The sequence below is a fragment of the Myxocyprinus asiaticus genome, chromosome 20 (genome assembly GCF_019703515.2).
Source record: "Myxocyprinus asiaticus isolate MX2 ecotype Aquarium Trade chromosome 20, UBuf_Myxa_2, whole genome shotgun sequence".
NCBI lineage: Eukaryota > Metazoa > Chordata > Actinopteri > Cypriniformes > Catostomidae > Myxocyprinus > Myxocyprinus asiaticus.
In genome coordinates this window covers 3,020,993-3,041,897 of record NC_059363.1, presented here as the reverse complement: position 1 = coordinate 3,041,897, position 20,905 = coordinate 3,020,993, and the positions used below count along the sequence as shown (strand labels likewise).

Genomic DNA, 20,905 nt, shown 5'->3' with positions numbered 1-20,905 from the left:
AAGCAAGAACCGTGGACAAGGGGTTTTTACCATGAGACTTTATTTGTCCTGTCTCAATTAAAACCAAGCCCCAGTCAGTTCTGGATGTGGCCAAGAAAGCTTGTGGTTTCCCCCAAAACTTTGTTCCTACTGAGTATTTTAATGGGTATGTTTAAGCTATCAGGACGACCTTTGGGGAAAAAGGAACTAGATCCTTCTGGGCCTCCCACTTTGCTTCACTCATGAAGTTCTCTTTAGAGGAGCTTTATGGTTTAACCACACTGCTGTGTGCTGCTTTATCTAGTGCCCTTCTGCCCCCCTCGTCTTCCTTAACTAGCTCTCGTGGTTGAGAGCATATGACTGGTTTGCCTGTGCTTGCGTTACCTGGTTCGTACGAACGTTTGAAGGGCGATCGCATAGTTGCCTCACTTCAGAGAAAAGTTTTCTGCTTTTTCACACTATTACTTTTTTATCACAAGTTTGTCATTTTCTGTATTTACTAGTTCTTAATATCTATCCATCTATCTATCTATCTATCTATCTATCTATCTATCTATCTATCTATCTATCTATCTATCTATCTATCTATCTATCTATCTATGTATCTATCTGTCTATCTGTCTGTCTGTCTGTCTATCTATCTATCTATCTATCTATCTATGTATCTATCTGTCTGTCTGTCTATCTATCTATCTATCTATCTATCTATGTATCTATCTGTCTATCTGTCTGTCTGTCTGTCTATCTATCTATCTATCTATCTATGTATCTATCTGTCTATCGATCGATCTATCTATCTATCTGTCTGTCTGTCTGTCTATCTATCTAACTATCTACATAGTATCTGTCTGTCTGTCTATCTATCTACAGTATGTCTATCGATCGATCGATCTGTCTATCTGTCTGTCTGTCTGTCTATCTATCTGCATAGTATCTGTCTGTCTGTATGTCGTCTACCTATCTATCTGTCTGTCTGTCTGTCTCTCTATCTATCTATCTATCTATCTGTGTGTCTGTCTGTCTGTCTGTCTGTCGCTCTATCCATCTATCTATCTACAGTATGTCTATTGATCGATCTGTCTGTCTGTCTGTCTGTCTATCTATCTATCTATCTATCTATCTGTCTGTCTACATAGTATCTGTCTGTCTGTCTGTCTATCTATCTATCTGTCTAACTATCTATCTAACTGTCTGTCTATCTATCTATCTGTCTAACTGTCTGTCTGTCTGTCTGTCTATCTATCTATCTGTCTGTCTGTCTGTCTGTCACCCTGTAGCTCAAGACCTGTTGACCAATGAAGCTAAGCAGGGTTGAGCCTGGTCACTACCTGGATGGGAGACCTCCTGGGGAAAACTAAGGTTGTTGCTGGAAGAGGTATTAGGGAGGAGAGCAGGTGGTGTGTCGGTCCTAATACCCCAGTATAGTGATGGGAACACTGTACTGTTAAAAGGCACCATCCTTCAGAAGAGATGTTAAACCGAGGTCCTGACTCTCTGTGGTCATTCAAAATCCCAGGACACTTCTAGAAAAGAGCAGGGGTGTAACCCTGGTGTCCTGGCCATTGGCCCTTATCAATCATGGCCTCCTAATAATCCCCATCCATTAACTGGCTCTGTAAATCTACTCTCTCCTCTCCACCAATAGCTGGTGTGTGGTGAGTGTCATCCAGGTGGATGCTGCACACTGGTGGTGGTTGAGGAGAGTCCCCTGTTGACTGTGTAAAGTGCTTTGAGTGTAGTGTCAAAAAAAGTGCTATATAAATGTAACGTTCATTCATTCATTCCTGTCTGTCTGTCTATCTGTCTGTCCATCTTTATACAGCATCTGTCTGTCTGTCTGTCTATCTGTCTGTCTACATGTATATCTTTCTGTCTGTCTGTATACAGTATATCTATCTGTCTGTCCATCCATCTGTGTCTGTCTGTATACATGCATATCTATCTGTCTCTCTGTATACACTATATATCTATCTGTATGTCTGTCCATCTGTGTCTGTCTGTCTGTCTGTCTGTCTATCTATCTATCTATAGACCTTTGGGGGAAAAAGATCTATAGACTGTCTGTCTGTCTGTCTGCCTGTCTGCATGTCTGCCTGTCTGTTTTTCTGTCTATTTCTGTCTGTCTGTCTGTCTAGTTTAAGGTCAGACCACTACTGATTATTTGTTTGCATTTCTTTATAATTATATATATTTTTCTTTATTTGCACAATTTCTGTGAAAATGTACATTTACAATACACTATTATTTGTATGAGAAGTACAAAAAAATAACTGAACCTTTTTATTTGACACAATATTTATGCTAAATTCACTCCACAAGATTTTCCAAGCAGGCAAAGTTATCGGCCGATGCTGATAATCTCTAAATAGGCAAATATCGGTTGATTAATCAGATCTGATATATAAAGGTCTCACTATAGTAGCACCTTTTTTATTTCTCCTCTTTTGTCAGTGCTGTGTGGATTGTTTTTCCTCGGGCACATCATCCATCTTCCAGGAACGCTCTAAAATCTCTTGACAATCTGTTATTTTCTCTGCCATGTTCAGATGGGAATGTTTTAAAGTGTTTTTGTCATGATGTGTGGGATTCTCATTGTTTTGCCTTAATTCCATGATGACAGCACTTCCCTACAGGATACTATTCTGGGACAGTAGTGATATGTATTTTGCAAATTCCCCAGGAAATCATAAATGCCGAAAACGACGATGCAAACTCTTGCAATTTTGCTTGCTCGTGTTTTCACAAAATTTGGGGGATTTTTTTTTTCTCTCTAAAAAGGCAGTTTTTCTAAAAGTAAACTAGTCCTTTTTTAAACAAAACTCAGACCTCTTTAATGGACCAAAAAAGTAAAAAAAGCCAAATGTTTTTCATGCCCATTGTTCCTGACTGAAATCTCATTTTATTGGGTGATTGGGTTTGAGCGTATATATATATATATATATATATATATATTTGAAACCAACCAACATGTTTGTTATTTGGATCCAAGACAACTTGATATATTAGATATAATACCCTCCTTTTTATTCTTAAATTCAATATTTGAGTTTTATTTTTCAATTAATATTATTTTCAGAAATAAATCACTTTCACGCAGCATTGCAATGTGGTTTATTCATTTTCACAGAAAACTGAATTAAGACCTTTGGGTTCATTTGTGTCACTTGACAATATTTTAAATGACCAGAAATGAACCAATCACATCTCTGTTCTGTAATCTCCATAGAAATAGAATAAACAGATAATCTTCTCCTTGTCATTGTATGCCATCATAACCATTGAATGATATCCTGTAATGGTGCATTGTGAAAACATAGTGAACGCTTTGCATTCATAATGCAATATAGAAATGAACTGCATTGCAAACTTCATTATAAATGGTTTTGAGTTTGTCTGAAGCATTCAGAAATAAGACAACATTTTTAAACGATTCTAGTGTGACAACACCGTGAAATGCTGTGAGTTACGAAATGAGTGACAGGGATGTTTGTTTGCTTTTGAAAATGTCCCTACCCTTTGCAAGTTAAAAATTATACTTACCAAAAAGACAAAAGAGTTTTTTGACGCATAATTGTTTTCAGGAAGTTGATCGGGGAGACGTTTTCCATCATGGTTGACTGCAGAATTTTCACAATATCCTTCTGTGGTCTCTTTCAAAATGCAAGTAGCATCAGGTGTCTTTCTGAGTTCTTCAACCCCATTTAAACCAGTGCAATTACAACCCTCCTCTTTAACACGAAGATCTCTTACAGGGCCTCGTATCTTCAATATTAACTCTCTTTCAAGCATAGAAGTTTATGTGCATAAACAGAGGCGCTGCAAAGCCATTCCTGTTTGATCGTCTAAACTTAGCCGTGTGTTTGAATGAAATGCCCCACAAATTTAATTATAGTCTGCACCGGGCTGTTAATCACTGATGCACGGGTGACATGCATTGAAATATACTAGATATCCAAAATATACTTTGGGTCTGAGCCTATGGAAATCTCATCGCTAGCAGTGGTACAAATTGAGATTCCCTTTATCCAGACCACACTGGCATGAAATGAAAGTGTCGACCGGCCAAATCAAATATTTGCCGCCCTGTCTGTTGTGGGTATAATTTGGCTATTAGCAGGTGGGTCAACGTTTTGATTTAATCAATGGCTAAACATAGTATTCAAACATACCCCCCCACCCCCCGGCAGCGCTTTTCAGTCAATAAGACACAGTCAAAACATTTCTCCTGTTTCTGGCGAACCGGTTGACGAGAGTTATTTCAGTTCAGTGGCTCCAGTCTCGTATCGCTCACAGCCCAATTTGGAGCAGGACCCAGACACCAAGGCTACTGCGAATTCCCCTCCACGCTGCGAAACGAGACCTCCGCTCGCCTCTTAATGACACTAATAGAAATCGCAGCTCTGTGTAACGAGCAGGCAGGAGCCCGATGCTCGACATCATTAATATGTATTTTCAAAGATGGAATTTCCAATGACTGCCAGCTAACCAAATAAAAAGACTCCGGTTGGTTTGGGTGGCCTGAAAATGATCCGGCCTGCTTCACGCTGGGCTCCGGAGCCCCGAGCATCAAATCAGATTGTCCTGAGTTGAAATCAAAGTTTATTTGTAAAATGTACAACATTTGACAATCACATCAGTACAAATACAGTAGAGTTCCAGCCCTTCGGTGTTTGGATGACTAATGATGCATTCCAGAGCTTTACAGATGTACACTTCTGAAATCAGTGAAGAGCCACATTTATTGCTTATTCTTAATAAGTGTATTTTTTTTTTTTTTTTTTTTTTTTTTACTCTCAAAAATCTAGATTTTGACATTATTGTTATGTGAGTAAATAGAGGTACATTTCTAGTTTCAACATTATTTATACTTTGGACCTTTGTTTTGTTGGACATGGTTTTCAGCCATTGAAAGCTCATAAAATGTAACAATTAACGCATGGAGCCACATTGAGAGCCCCATATCTCTGCGATTTTAATATATAGGGCATTAAAAATGGAGATACAAAAAGGAAAGTTTGTTCTGAACCTTAACCTAAAAGGATATTAATATATTGTTAATACTTCTTGAGTTATAGGCACTCCAACTTTGTAAAAATGACACAAAAAAGTGTTTTTTCTCATTTTTGGGCTCACACCACGGGCATGTAATGCAACAAGAGGTGCTGACGTCAACTGATTTTAGTAATAGACGTTCCTGTCTCGGTGTAAAAATAAAAATAATGATGCTGTCACCTTTCTAAAATAATTTTTTGTTACCTGTAGTTTTGCTCCAAAATCAAAGGTGAAAATTGTCATTGTCCAGCAGCAATCCTCTACACAATAATGGATTAATGGTAAATATTGATCCATGGCATTTAATACCTTGACTTTCAACATTATTTCTATGTATCTTTTTTATAAAAAAGTATTAACAAAATAAAAAATGTCACTCTGGGAAGTTTCTAAAAATGGGTTGATTTGATACTGAATAACCCTTATATACTGTACATACAGAACATATACAAGTTGGCATAAGTAGGCCCAGACAGATTCTGTAGAGTTTTATTTGTATTTTATTTATTTATTATTTTTAGCATTTCATATGCTTATTTTACGGGAAAATTTGAATGCAGCGTAGTCTATTTAGTCATGGTAAAATGTTGTAAACAGTGCTGAGAGCACTGGCAAATTAGCCAAAAGGGTGAGTGATGTTTAATACTATGCGAAAGATGGGTTTTCTAATTTTGCAGAAATCTGTGATACTTTATGCAAAGTTCTGTAGGTGTAGATTCAATTATATATAACAGAATTTGTAATGAGTAAAGGAAAAGTACAGTTAAGTAGGACTGATAAGGGATATGTAAATTGTAAATAAGAAACTTAAATCTTGAGCTTCACTTTTGAAGGTCCGATGTTTCTGTATTACCATCTCAGAGATGCGTCTCTCTTTAGACCGTAATAGAAATCATTTGCAGCATAAAGGCTGGTAAAGAGCTCAAATGAACTGCGATGTGAACGTGTGAAGAATTGGTCCAGAATAAGGAAATGTCTAATTATAGGTTCTGACCTGCAGCTTAACACATTCAGCTGTAAATCCAAGTGAAACCTGTTTAGTTGCTATTAAGAGAATTCATTTCAGCGCACGGCTCTCTTAAAGTCGACACAGACAGTCCTGCTCTTGTTACTCCACTTCATCACATGGCAAGAAACTTGGAAATAATGATGGCTGTCTAGTAAAGTTGAATCTTTAGTGGCTGATAAAACTGTGGTTTAAACCATGACATCACACCAGACCACTATAGATACCACAACATCTTCATGGAAGAGATTATTATGGGATAAAAAAAAAGAAATGATGAAAACTATGGGGCAATTCCAAATGCCATTCTTGCTACCTTGAAAGGAAGGTTAATCATAGGATTTGTTTCATTTGTTCCAGACAAAAGCGAACAACAGAATGCCTTAACGAAGTGTCCATCAACATAGAGTTTTTGGAAAGGTATCTCAGATTAATACAGTAGAATGCAACAGTTCGGTTACAGAAGTAAAAATCCTGCTATTTTTTAACAAAGAGAAATGTATTTTTAACAATAACTTATAAAAACCTTCCAACCGTGAGCTTCAAGGTTGTTGAAGCCATCAGTACATGTTATTTCAACTTGTGTTTAATAGAAAATTCCTGATGAAGAACTACACTACCCATGATTCATTAGAGAAATATCCACCAATCATAGAATTGCAGCCTTCGTAGTGCGCCAGAAGAGCTCTGAAGCGACCACCCCATGATGCACTGTGAATGATGCAATTAAGTCGCTCTCCCTACAATCTCAAACGTCTTATATATTTGTATATATATATATATATATATATATATATATATATATATATATATATATATATATATATATATGAATATTATCCAATAAACTTAAAATATACAGTATAGTTTCTCTACTTATAATCAAAAACTTTAAATTAGTAAAGTTATGTTTTTTTTAATTGTTTTTAGTTTATTTACATCATGTGCAGTGCTTCGTGGGAATATAGTTCATTCCCTGACTTTTGATAATGACTTTCAAGAGCTGTCAGTCTGTCAATCCTTTCCGTGTCTGGGCCGGGTGAGGTTTCGCGTGTTGAGTCAAATTAAGCCGCAGGCTCTACTCCTGGTACCTTTGACTTTTTATTTGATTTTCAAATATTATTTTTGCTTTAAATCGAAGTTTGTAATGTTGTGATTCACCTCGGAGCTGGTTGGTTTGGTTCATAGTTTACAACTGAAATCTCCATGACAAAAATGAATGGGAAAAATACTTCCGGAACCAGGACGGCTGAAAAAGTGCGCTCTATATGTTGAGACAACTATAACTAATCCATTCATGGGTTGATTTCCCTCAAAAATGTAAACACTTTGGCGCTATCAAAACATTGCTTTGTTGCTTCGAGGATCCCAAACAGCCCGACATGGCAACACTGACTCAACCAATGACGTATTGTAAGTTTGGGACTGGACTATCTATTTGTCTAAATGACATGTAGAGTATCTGGGAAACCTGTTTGAAAACAGTCAAAGTTAGTAGTGTAGAAATTACACACTTCAGATTTAAGCACTCAACGTGACAAGTGAGCAATGTTGATATACATGACACTTTTATTGTCTTGATTCTCTGGGTTTGACCTCTAGCCAGCAGTCATTCTGTTTAATGGATCCAGGTGCACGACTCTGGAATTAGTTTTACAACATCTCATTATGTAGTTATGTTTGAGGCTTCTGCAGGTAGAAATCGCTGTTTTGTTGGCTCTGTTATCAGCTTATTGAATTCCGTGCATCATTTAAGACCAGTGGTGCATAATTCATCTCTTTAAGAATTATAGGATGTATTGGGTTTTATAGTAATAGATGATGTTGAGAATAATTATTAGTGGTGTTTGCAAAGCATTTGATCAAACCTCTTACTGGATATTAAGTACTGCATTTCAAATATAGAGTAACAGGTGATTTTGAGAATAACTGATATTCTATCCCTCTTTTTTATACAGAGAATCGAGAAAATGACCAGAAACATGGATTCCAGTCAATACAGTGATTTCTGTGAGAGTCGACAGCTCAGTTTCTGTGAGTATTAATTCATGCAATCACACGCGGCATCCTCAGGCTGTACGTGTATTTTGTAGTTGCTAACACTGGTGCTATTGAACTAAAAATTAATTAGTGCAAATTAAAATGTATTAGCACACAGAAGAGTATGGTCGACATGGTTTTATTGTTATTTATTTATTTATTATTATTATTTATTCCTTTTTTATTATTTACTATTGCAATTAACTACTAGCTACTACTAATTTGTATTACTATAACTATTCATCACAAGATAAATCACGGTGTTGCAACACCATCATATTTTCCTTGACTGACCATTTGCCCCCACCACCACAAAATATGTATTTCCTTATTTCCTGCTATGTAATTGACCCTTCGCTAAGCTCCACCCCCCTTAATTACGGTTGCTCGCTCTTCAAGCTCTGCAGAACTCATTGGAATTTACCTTTGAGGAAATGTAGGTGTCATTGCAGATGTTATATGTTCATTTGGGAATGAGGGCTGACACAGTTTAATCCATAACATGCTCTTTTCCAGATCTATTTAAAGATTATAAAAAAAGAAAAAAACTGCGGGGATCTTCTCTGGGTAACTCGTGTCACTATTACAAATGACCCGGCAACAATGTGTTTAATTATTATTTTTTATTTAGATAAAATCTCACTGAAAAGTACTCAAACACACATTACTTCCATAGGCTGTCATTGGAAAATAGCAAACACGTGTCAGAGTAATGGCAGCAGGGCAACAGTTGCTAAGACAGGATTGGTCAGAAGTGCTTTTAAGGCGGGGCTTAGCGAAGGGCCAATGTGTGCAGTGAATGTGCGACTCTTTAGAGCGCATTCATAAAACGTGTCCACTGCAACATGTTAAAGATATCAGACTTTGTTGCAATGCTCATCGTATGCAGAAGCGACACTTATCGCACACGTGCAATACAAACAAAATTTGTCGTCACATACTTTTTATCACAAATGCGAGCAAAAGTTTTGCACTGTGCAGCCTTGCCTCAGAGGTTCACTGCTTTTAGATTATTGATCTCCCCTACCCTGCACACTTATATGGGTGAATCACATGAAAACATGTCCAGGTCACATTTCACCTCAAAATCAAAAGGAAGAATTAAGAACTTGTCTTTAACTACTATGTAACTACTATGTACTTAAGCATTTGATACAATGTAATTAATATGTACATACGTGTTGCATTGTACTTGCATTTAAAGTACCTGCATTTAGTAACATCTGTAGTTAACCTGTTAACCTTAACCCTACCCCAACCCTTACCCTAAACCCTAACCCTTAACCCCTAAACCAGAGCAGTACACATTCACATTCAGTAGCAACAAATGTGAATCTCTTAAGAATTTAGCAGAATGCATTTACACAACGAGTACATTGTATTGCATGTATTTTAATGTTAGAACATAGTAGTTAAAGATTCCTGATATAAAGTGGGACTGAACTTATTTTTTGCATGAAAAGTTTGTTGCAGATTAAATTCACATATTTCTTTAATCGTTCTCTAATAGTTTACAAAAACGTATATGACTGGTATATCAACATGCCACATAATTTTACTATGATTTGCTCCGTTTAGCAAAGAAGGCTTCGAAATTCCGTGAGTGGTTGGACTGCAGCAGTCTGGATGTGAAGCCCAACGCCATGTCCATGGAGATCCTCTCATATCTGGCCTACGAGACGGTGGCTCAGGTGGGCTATGGTCACACCACAGTCAGTCGGTTCATTTTCTCCTCTAACCAAAGCTAAAGCGTGAAATCACACTGTTCCAAACCACCAAAGTTCCTCAGATAAACTATAATGACAAACTGTCTCGTTTACAGAACCACTTTTCGTGCATCTTTGTTTTCAGTGTAATAATCCTTATGCGAAATTTGACTCCTAAAAAAATAAATAAAAAAATATATGAATTTGGAAGCAGTCCAGTTGGGTATATCAAGTGTCATTACTCATAAATTGATGATATTTTTTTATATTTTAGGTTGTTGATCTTGCCCTGTTGGTTAAACAAGATATGACTCCCAAAACGGGCGACCCTTTTCAGCACGCCATATCAGCCACTTTCATTCAGTACTCCAACTCTTCTGCTGAGGTACAGAAAATTGTTTGGTTTTTGATAGTAAATGTCAACATTCATCAAATCTTCTTTAGTGTTCCATGAAAGAAAGATGAGTGTATGATGGCAACATTTTCATTCCTTTAACTGTTGCTTGAGAACTAAGAGAATCCTTGTCTTTGAGTTCTGCTTAAGCGTATAGACTTCGGTAAAAATTTGGTTTCCATTGTTTCGGTTTAAACAGCATATACAGTAAGTGAAGTCTTCACCAAGAATCCATCTGTGTTACATTACTGATGCATGCTTATTGTCAAATCCACTTTTAAAATATTTGTTATTTCATGTTAGTCGCCACTTGCTGGTTTTATAGACTAACTATGCTTCAGCAGCTTTTTCTGAGCGCTTGTCCATTAGAAATGAAAGCCAGTGGGTCTGGGTAGCTCAGCAAGTAAAGACGCTGACTGCCATACCTGGAGTCGCAAGTTCGAATCCAGGGTGTGCTGAGTGACTAGAGTCAGACTTCCTAAGCAACCAATTGGCCCGGTTGCTAGGGTGGGTAGAGTCATGTTGGGTTAACCTCCTCGTGGTCGCTATAAGGTGGTTCTCGCTCTCGGTGGGGCGCATGGTGAGTTGTGCATGGATGCTGTGGAGTATAGCATGAGCCTCCACATGCGCTACGTCACCGCGGTAACACGCTCAACAAGCCACGTGATAAGATGCACGGGTTGACGGTCTCAGATGCGGAGGCAACTGAGATTCGTCCTCCGCCACCCGGATTGAGGCGAGTCACTACGCCACCACAAGGACTTATTGGGCATTCCAAATTGGGGAGAAAAGAAAAAAAGAAAAGAAATGAAAGCCAAATAAGACTATCCAGCCCCACAGGTGTGACCTCAGGCCAAGTAGGGCTGCCAAGTTTGTCCAAGGTGGTTTTGAGCTGCGGGATCCGTTCCATGGATGGACTTCTCTGTCACTTCAACCACAAAAGCCTCATCTTTCTCTCATCTTCTTTCGGATTCGGCCAAGGCCACTTTAGCTCTGGGAGTACACATGGTATTTTTTTAACCTGAAATCCAGAATTGTTTTTTTCTGGCTGAAAACTTGTGGGTCGATCTCGTTCCCATGTGATGAGAGTGACAGAATGAGCGATAAGAAAGAGTCATGTTGTAAGACCGCAGGTGATGTTTTTCAAGCTTATGTTGATGTTTGCACCAGTGTCCTTAAGTGTCCCGTTATTACGCTGCTTTCTGTAATTTCATTTGAAATGTGAAACGAAAGCAAACTGATTTTTGTGACTCAATATTGCGTGATGAAGTATTCATGGGAAGGTCAGATACATTGTGATCTTCGTAAACTTGGCTGGTCGTTTTACGTTGTTTTTTCCTCATTTATGCATCTGAAAGTGTAGTTGATGTGGTGTAGTCCTTTGCTTTGATTCTGTCACCTGGCGGTTATTGAATAACTTGATCAAATGCTTGCACACAAAGCCGTGGCGTAGTGGTTAGCGCTCATTGAACAATGCACTGCCAAAAATAATTTTCTTAATTAGTATTTTTGTCCTAATAATTAAACATTCATAAAACAAGATCAATTTACTTGTTTTCAAATAAATAGTGCCTAAACTAAATTTAGTGAGGTTTATGCTTCAAACAAGAAAAAACTATTTGCAAATAGGTTAGGAAATTGGTCACACTTTCTATTAGAAGGCCTTAACTACTATGAACTAACATACAAGACTATGTATTTACTGTGTAACTACATGTTGTTCTGCAAAATACCCACATTTGCTGCTACTGAGGTTGAGGTACGGGTAGGTTTAGGAGTAAGGGTGAGGTTAGGATTAGGGGTTAGAATTAGGTATTGGGGTAAGGGTTGGTTTAGGGTTAGGGGTAAAGTTAACAGTGTAACTACAAATGTAATTAAATGCAAGTACTTTAAATGTAATTGCAATGCAACAACATGTATGTACATAATAAGTACATTGTATCAAATGGTTAAGTACATAGTAGTTAAGGCCACCTAATATAAATTGGATCCATTTAGTTTAGTTTTCTTACCCCATTGGCAGATTTTTCTTTTTTGTATTTGTTTTGAGCATGAATTTGAAAACTTTTCTTAGATTTCTCTGAAAACAATGCCATTTTGCTTAAGTAAATATATCTTGTTTTGAGAATATATAGATAATTTTTTACTAGGAAACGACAAAAATACTAATCAAGAAAATATTTTTTTTGGAGTGGGGTGCTTATGCGAGCAACTCTGTATGACTATATTTCTTCTGTTAAACACAAAGGACATTTTCGGCAACGTATTCTCATAACAACTCATAATAATTTGCACGAAATGGCAAAATCTTAAGATATCGGATGGCTTGTCTCATATGAAAAGTTATGGCTTTTATTCCCATAGAGACCAACCAATCAACAAACAGAGTTTCAAATTGATACAGTACAGTAGGGCTGCACAATTATGACAAAAATCATGATTTTCGGGGCCTGGGTAGCTCAGCGAGTATTGACGCTGACCTCCATCCCTGGAGTCGTGAGTTTGAATCCAGGGCGTGCTGAGTGTCTCCAGCCAGGTCTCCCAAGCAACCAAATTGGCTCGGTTGCTAGGGAGGATAGAGTCACACAGGGTAACCTCCTCGTGGACTCGATTAATGGTTCTCGCTCTCAATGGGGTGTGTGGTAAGTTGTGCGTGGATCGCGGAGAGTAGCATGAGCCTCCACATGCTGTGAGTCTCCGCGGTGTCATGCCACGTGGCGATTCCCTCTTTCGTTTCCAAACCGCAATGTTTTCTTTCTCTCATGGTACACAAAACGTATTTTCCTACTAAAATCATGGTTAGCTTTATGTTTGGGTAAGGGTTTGAACTTAAGAAAAATCGTAAAAGCATTGTTCGTTGGATTGTTTGTTTTTCTTAATGGGATTAAAAGACGCATGCATTTATATGAGCCAACTTGTATGATATCGCCATCTTGCGCTTTTATTATGACTTGTCATGAGACCGGGTTGGAGCTTCTGTTTCCCATCCAAGAAAATTGGATGATGATTTATATCACCAAGCTTAGAAAGGACATGGTCATGATTTGTCATGTGATATGTGAGAACCAATGTTTGTTCATGTATTATTTATTTTTTACTTGTATTACTGGGATGTTTAGCCTTTATTCATACGACAGTAGAGACTGGAATTGAACCTGGGTTCTTGTGAGCCATCAGCTCTTTTATGTCAGGAACAAATGCGCTACTTTCGACACCACAACAAGGACATTTTTGTTAATGTTTTACTGCTCTATCGTCAGGCCTCAAGCACCAAAAAGGAATCCGACTCCCCAGAGAACACCCCCCCATCCACCCCCAGTGGCCCTCTGACAGCGGGAAACCAGGGTAGGATGCACTCGATGGCGCAGGGCAACGGAGGACTCGCGCAAGATGGCAGCAGTAAGATTAAACAGAGGAAAAGAAAAAAGGTAGAGTCCAGCTAATCACATTTCACCATTCAGTCAGTTCCCAGTGGAGAAAATCGAGTCCCGTCCTACATTTGTTCTTGTTGAATATCCTAAAATAAGTCAGATCATGAAAGGTAAAATGGTTTTAATTTTAATTTGGATTTAGATTAGCATGGATTAGGGAATAGTTCATCAAAAGGTCATTATTTACTCACCCTTATATTGTTCCAAACCCATGTTTTTCTTCTGGCTTTTCTTACATTTTCAATTTATTATTATTTTTCTTAAATATGTTCTATTTAAATTACAAAAACCAAAAAAAGCACCATTAAAGGATAATAAAAGTGGTCCAGACATCTCTGTATTTAAAGCAGGGTTATTTTAGTTTTCAATTTTTAAATTTAGTAAATTTATTTGATTTCCAATTTAGTTTTCTTTTCATTAGTTTTCACTCTATGAATGTTAGTTTTAGTTTAGTTTTAGTTTTTTTTCTTGGTTTCCTTGGAGGGGTGGGCGATATGACCAAAATCTTATATCACGAAATGAGTAATTTTATATCACGATAACGATATATATCATGATATAGTTAACTTTTGTTCTGAAAAATTAATAAAATTGTATTAGATATTAAGCCATGTCACAATGTGTAATTTTGAGTAATCCAGTCAGTGAATTAAATACTTCATAAATTTCATCTTATATAATTATAATATACTTGCTTTATTTGCAAGTTGACAAACTCAGAGTAAAAAAAATAAAATAAAAAAAATGCCATATTTCAGTCTGGTGATGTGCTCTAATCTTATAATAATAATAAGTAAGAATGAATTATTATTATTATTATTATTATTATTATTATTACATTTCCTCAAACGTAACATCTTCTCAAAGCAATGCAACAAAGAAAATAACATATAAATAAAAAAGTACCCATAAACGGGGCCTGGGTAACTCAGTGGTAAAGACGCTGGTTACCACCCCTGGAGTTCACTAGTTCGCTAGTTCGAATCCAGGGCGTGCTGAGTGACTCCAGCCAGGTCTCCTAAGCAACCAAATTGGCCCGGTTGCTAGGGAGCGTAGAGTCACATAGGGTAACCTCCTCATGGTCGCTATAATGTGGTTCGCTCTCGGCGGGGCGCATGGTGAGTTGAGCGCAGATGTCACGGTGGATGGCGTGAAGACTCCACACGCGCTATGTCTCCATGGCAATACGCTCAACAAGCCATGTGATAAGATGTGCGGGTTGACGGTCTCAGACGCGGAGGCAGCTGGGATTCATCCTCCACCACCCGGATTGAGGCGAATCACTACGTGACCACGAGGACTTAAAAGCACATTGGGAATTGGGTATTCCAAATTGGGGAGAAAAAGGGGAAAAATCCCAAAAGAAAAAAAAAAAACATGTATCCATAAATAAACACCTAATTGGGCTCTCAGTGTTTTTTGTAATCTCTATAAAGAAAATATAAAATATCTGAAGGAAAATACGGTATGGATGGTTTGTTTCCTGATATCAAACATCATTGGAACTGACTTTTAGAAAGGGTTTTGATGTGTATTTTAAAAACCTACATGAGATTGACATCGAGAGAAACCAGAATGAGTAGCGGGTATGATCTGCACTTTTTCTGTCACAGGAGCACAAATGAAGGGACTGGGATGACTTCAATACTCGCGTGTACTTGCGTGTTTCAGACTGCGCGTGTTTGGATGGGAGGCATGTTTAGAGCGCGGGATGAGTCTCGTTGAAATTGCCTTGACGGTGGCTCAAGTGAAATTTCGGCCTCAGAAGCGGATTCAGTTTTCCGATTTTTTCTCATGTTCTAGACCTGCTTTTCATCTAATGACACGTGCAGCTGTCAGTGAAAAACTGTGTTTCATTATTTCTCTCAGTCTCACGAGAAGCTCTGACCACTGATATATACGCACACACACATGGATATTTATATATATCGACATACACAATGTACAAACCTTGCAAATCACTGTTTTCTGCTCATGTTTTCTAAAGCCAAACCAATTCCACACCACGGACGATGCACTTTTTCCTTCATAATCGTCTCTCATCTTCTGTGTAATGTGTACGTGTTATGTCCTGTACACATTTCTCGTGTGGCAGGTTTGTGTTGCCGTGATAGAGGTGATAATCCAAAATGTATACCGGTCGGCAAATTTTTAGCGGTTTTCATGTCTACTGGTATATCCCCCACTCCTATTTCCTAGTTTAGTTTAGTTAGTTTTTATTTTACTTTTAGTTTTTGAGTATTTTATTGCTGCCCAAGCTAAAACTTTTACTGATTTCATTAATTTTCTCTGGACAGTTTCGTGTTATCTAGTGGCATTTTCATCTTTAATGAAGGTGGCTTGTAAATGTTTAAAATTTTATAGCAAACTCTGTATCAAAAACTTGAAAGTTAATTTGAGGTCATTTTGGTTTTAGTTAGTTTTTTACAAGCATGTTAGTTTTTATTTTTATTTCATTTTACAAAAATTATTTTATTTCGTATTTTAGTTTTCGTTAACGAAAATAGCACTGATTTAAATACTTAAGTGACCCAGTCCTAATTCATTTTTATTATATGGAAAACAACATCCAGCAGGTTTTGGAATGACGACAGAACTGGCATTTTTGGGTGAACTATTACTTTATAATTGGCTCAGAAACATTTGTAGTTTCCTATACATGTCATGTTAGTTTTACTGAATTCAGTTTATTGCAAACATCAAAATAGGGGTGCTGTTTTTCCCTCCTCTGCTAAAAGATACTAAGTTAAACTGTTCCCTTCCCTCCGATAAATTCAGAGAAAAAACAAATATAGCCAATCACACACAGCACTGATGTTTACTGTCAGAGCTCTATATATCAGAGTCACTGATGTGCTGGAAGTTCATAAAGCATCAAATGACATGTAGCAGTTAAATCTCTCCAGAGGTAAAGGGCTGACCCATCTGCCTGCTCCAATTTTGATTCCGTAGAAAGTGTGCATTTGTGTGCGCCCTGTCCTCGTCGGGCTGTGTGTTTGTGCATTAAACTGCAGGTCTCCCACTGTGTTTTTGATTTAGCAATAATACGAGCTGTATTTTTTCTCTCTCTTCTCTATTGCAGAGTGCAGCAGCCTGCGGCGCAGAGGCTCAGAGCAGTGCCATCCAACCAACCCACATCAGAGAAGCCATCAGGCGCTACAGCCACAAAATGGGCCCGCTCTCCCCCTTCTCAGTACGTAATAACAGAGCCATAAAAGAGTTATATTTATAATCGCAGCGCAGCACCATTTTAAAGTGGTCAAGTCCTGAAGTATTGGAATTGTTTAGCGCAATTTGTGGTCAGTGTAATTTTCCTCATAAAAGTCACAGAATTCTACTGGAGATTTAAATAAGCAGAATTTCAGTCCTTTTTGGAAATACAAAAGAGATTTAATTTTGTTTTGTTTTCCGTAATTTCTGTTTACAGCCGAGAAATACTACTTATTTTGCATATTACGTACAGTATGTGACTTTGCAGCTCACCGACTGCAAGTTATAATTTTCCATCGGGCACAGAAGTGTGGGTGCCTTAAATGCTAGCTTGTGTTGGAGAAATGGCTTTTGGAGGCTTTAAAGCATTCTCACAGCCAATTTGGAGGGTTTTGCTATTGTGGTCGGTGTGTAATGCACAGGTAATGAGCAATTTACCAATGACAGAGCTACTTGAGCGTGCCCAAGCCAATAATCGCTAGAAAACCTGGCAGTTTCAGTTCTTTCAGTTTTAGTAATTTTTGTTACTATTCATTGTTATGTAATGCAATTAGTAAATGGTGAACCAAATTTTTAATGCAGCAGATCACGCTTTTAATAGGCAGGCACTGATAAGGAATTTCTGGGTCAATGCCGATTACCGATAATTTTACTGCGTTTTAACTCTTTCAACTGCAGCGGCTAGCTTATTTATTAAAAACCACTCACTTGACACAAATAGGTGTCATTTAAAAATGTATAATATGTACTTTACAATGCATATACTGTAAAAGATCTGACCAACTCTTAACTACTAAATTGCTTAAGAAATATGATTATACTTTAGGGGTCTGGGTAGCTCAGCGAGTATTAACGCTGAATACCATCCCTGGAGTTCGTGAGTTGGAATCCAGGGCGTGCTGAGTGACTCCAGCCAGGTCTCCTAAGCAACCAAATTGGCCCGGTTGCTAGGGAGGATAGAGTCACATGGGGTAACCTCCTCGTGGTCGCTATAATGTGGTTCTCGCTCTCAGTGGGGCGCGTGGTGAGTTGTGCGTGGATGCCACTGAGAATAGCGTGAAGCCTCCACACTGAGATTCGTCCTGCGCCACCCGGATTGAGGCGAGTCACTACGCCACCACGAGGACCTAGAGCGCATTGGGAATTGGGCATTCCAAATTGGGGAGAAAATAAAAATAAAAATAAATAAATATGATTATACTAATCATAATCGAAATCTGTAAAAACGTCACACAGATCGGATAGTCATATATCTTGGGAAAGGTCTCGAATAGTGAGTGGCATGACATACCATCATGGAAAGAAACATTATCTGTCCGAGTCATGCTTACACGCATGCACACTGTCGTGTGAGAATGGTTAGCTCTTAAATAAATATTGGGTAAAATTAGCGGTTTCAATGATAGTTTCGTTTTCCCACTTATGAAACAGTCAGAATCAGAATGGGAATCGATAAAATCATTGCGCATATCAGAAAGTCACGTGTCATATATCGTTAGAAAAGTCTCAACTTGTGATCGGCATGACATGCTAACTTTCAAGGTCATGCACACTAATGCATAAGAATGGTTAGGTCTTACAAGCGCATTATAATAAAATAAAAAAAATTGTAAAATATCGGTTAAAATTATCGGCTGCAATTCCTGTATAAGGTTCGATAATAGTTTAAATTTCCCAAAGGTCTCAACTAGTGAGTGACATTATTTTGTAAATTGGATAATTTTGTGAGAATAGTTAGGTCTTAAAAAAATATTGGGTACAATTATCAGTTGTTATTCCACTATCAGTTTCGATAATAGTTTTCCCAGTTATTTGTGAGTAATATGTCAACCAATAAAATATCATGCACCTGTACTAGTTTGCTTTTGAAATATGATCAGTATCAGAATAGGAATCGATAAAAACATCGTGCATATCGGAAAGTCACGCGTTTGAACTAGTGAGCGACATGACATGCTAAGTATCCTGGTCACGCACATTAATGCATAAGAATGGTTATATCTTACAGGCACTTTACAAAAAAAAAAAAAATTTAATGATGCAAGCATATACAGTATATCATAACACAGTATCGGTTAAATTATCGGCTGTAATTCCAGTATCGGTTTCAGTAATAGTTTCATTTTCCCAGTTATCTGTGAATAACATATCATCCATCAAAATATCATGCAACTATAATAATTTGCTTATGAAATTGTTTTAATCAGAATAGGAATCGGTAAAAACATTGGGCATATCGGAAAGTCACGTGTCATATATCGTTAGAAATGTCTGAGCTAGTGAGCGACATGACATACTAACTTTCCAGGTCATGCACACTATTGCTTAAGATTGGGTAGGTCTTACAAGCACTTTACAAAAAAAGAAAAACATTATATTCTTACGTATTATTGGTTAAAATTATCGGCTGTGATTCCACTGCTAATATCAATACCAATAATAATTAAAGTTATCTTTTTTGCAGAGACCTCTATGGAAATATGCAACAGACAAACAGTCTAGGATAGTTCCGTCTCTGTCTTTTGCATCTTGTTTATGCCGAATACTCTAAAAATGAAGTTAATGGCGAACTGAAAGCAAACAAATGTTACGATGTTGATGGGGCCTTTGCAAACCAAAACATGATGAAAGTACATTCCGATTAGTTTCTAAATGAACTGAGAAGTACTATAATTTCATTGTCACCGAGCAACCCAAGACAAATGTGACTTGATACGCTCTCGGCCCCATGTTCGCTGGGCCATTTCAATGATTTCTGTGGCATAAACTTGAGGCTGGCATGTTTAACTGTAGGAAACTCAGAATTGTGCAGGGAAACAGTGGATTGCTTAATATATAACACAGGTGCTATATGGTCTTTCAACCTATGACGTTGAGTGAAGACTTCCAGATGTTCCGTAGTGCCACTCCAGTTTGCCTTTGATGAGTAAATCTGAGTTCCTCATTCGTAATGGTACTGGAATAATTACATGGGGGGAAGCAAGTGACTGAGTGAGTGCCGTTAGAATCGCGTTATCATGTAATTGGCTCGGTTTTATTGCGGCTGGAGCCAGTTTAAACCCATGATTAATTGTACCAATAAGTAATTTTCACTCTGGTCTTTAACCACATAGTGTGCCCTAAAAATCAGAAAGATAGAATTAAGCCCTTGTTTGGAACATTGGAACATATACTGGGCTGCTGACAGACGCAAGGCAAATTCTCATTAATGGGTACAGTTATCAGTTGGCGCGTTTGGCAACCATGCTTTGCTGTATATGCAGTACAAGCCAGAAGCAGTTAAGTTGATATAAACATCAAATGCATGCAAAATTCTGAACACTCCCCGAGCCAATCTGGAAACAGTTCTCTTTCACTCAGATTTCAGAATTTTTTTTTTTTTTTTTTTTAGTCGTGGATGTATAGCATTATGTTATTTAAATGTCTATGCCACTGACTGTTGTTGGATGCTTTATCTGCCTCAAATTACCGAAATCTAGTCATTGTGAGATTATTAACTTTGAAATTTAATTAAGAGGGTAACGCAAGACCTTCAATCATTGAGAGCTCATTAGATTACGCTCACGCACAGGGCAACACAATTTCCTCCCCCATTCACAAGGACAGCAAGTCACCGGCCAAGTAGAAATACACTTTTATTTCATTCCAGACTCTGCTGTTTTTTGGGAAAATGGACTCATCAGATATAATTGGGTACATTTGTGTGTGTGTGTGTGTGTGTGTTTGTTGCTGCCAGTTTTGTAGTTACTAGGGCCTTGTTAGATGGTCATTAAGGTGTCATTAGTGGTTTTTATCGTATTGATATGAGATTGCTAGGTGTTCTGTGTTGTTTTTAGTGCAATGCTATACAGTTGCTAGGGTATTCTGGGTGGTTGGAAGGGTGTACTAAATGGTTTTAGTGCATTTACTGTATATCTGGTTGCTAGGTTGTTACTAATTAGTTCTGAGTTGTTTTTAGAGTGATGCAGTGCAGTTGCTAGGGTGTTTTCTAAGCAGTTACTAGGGTGTTCTGTTGTGGTTGCTTGGCGGTTGCTAGGTTGTTCTGAGTGGTTGGTAGGCGGTTGCTAGGGTGTTCTGGGTGGTTGCT

General features: G+C 37.8%; 1 protein-coding gene across 6 annotated transcripts in view; it reads left to right on the top strand.

Annotated features, from left to right (window-relative positions):
- Positions 1–20,905, top strand: part of LOC127410724 (transcription initiation protein SPT3 homolog) — a 160,484-nt gene that overhangs the window by 124,294 nt on the left and 15,285 nt on the right. For all 6 annotated transcript variants that reach the window (XM_051645927.1, XM_051645924.1, XM_051645922.1 and 3 more), the window contains 5 exons: positions 7,996–8,071; positions 9,656–9,768; positions 10,058–10,168; positions 13,438–13,605; positions 16,691–16,801. In XM_051645927.1, coding sequence (XP_051501887.1) covers positions 7,996–8,071; positions 9,656–9,768; positions 10,058–10,168; positions 13,438–13,605; positions 16,691–16,801 — 579 coding nt within the window. The remainder of the gene's footprint in view (positions 1–7,995; positions 8,072–9,655; positions 9,769–10,057; positions 10,169–13,437; positions 13,606–16,690; positions 16,802–20,905) is intronic.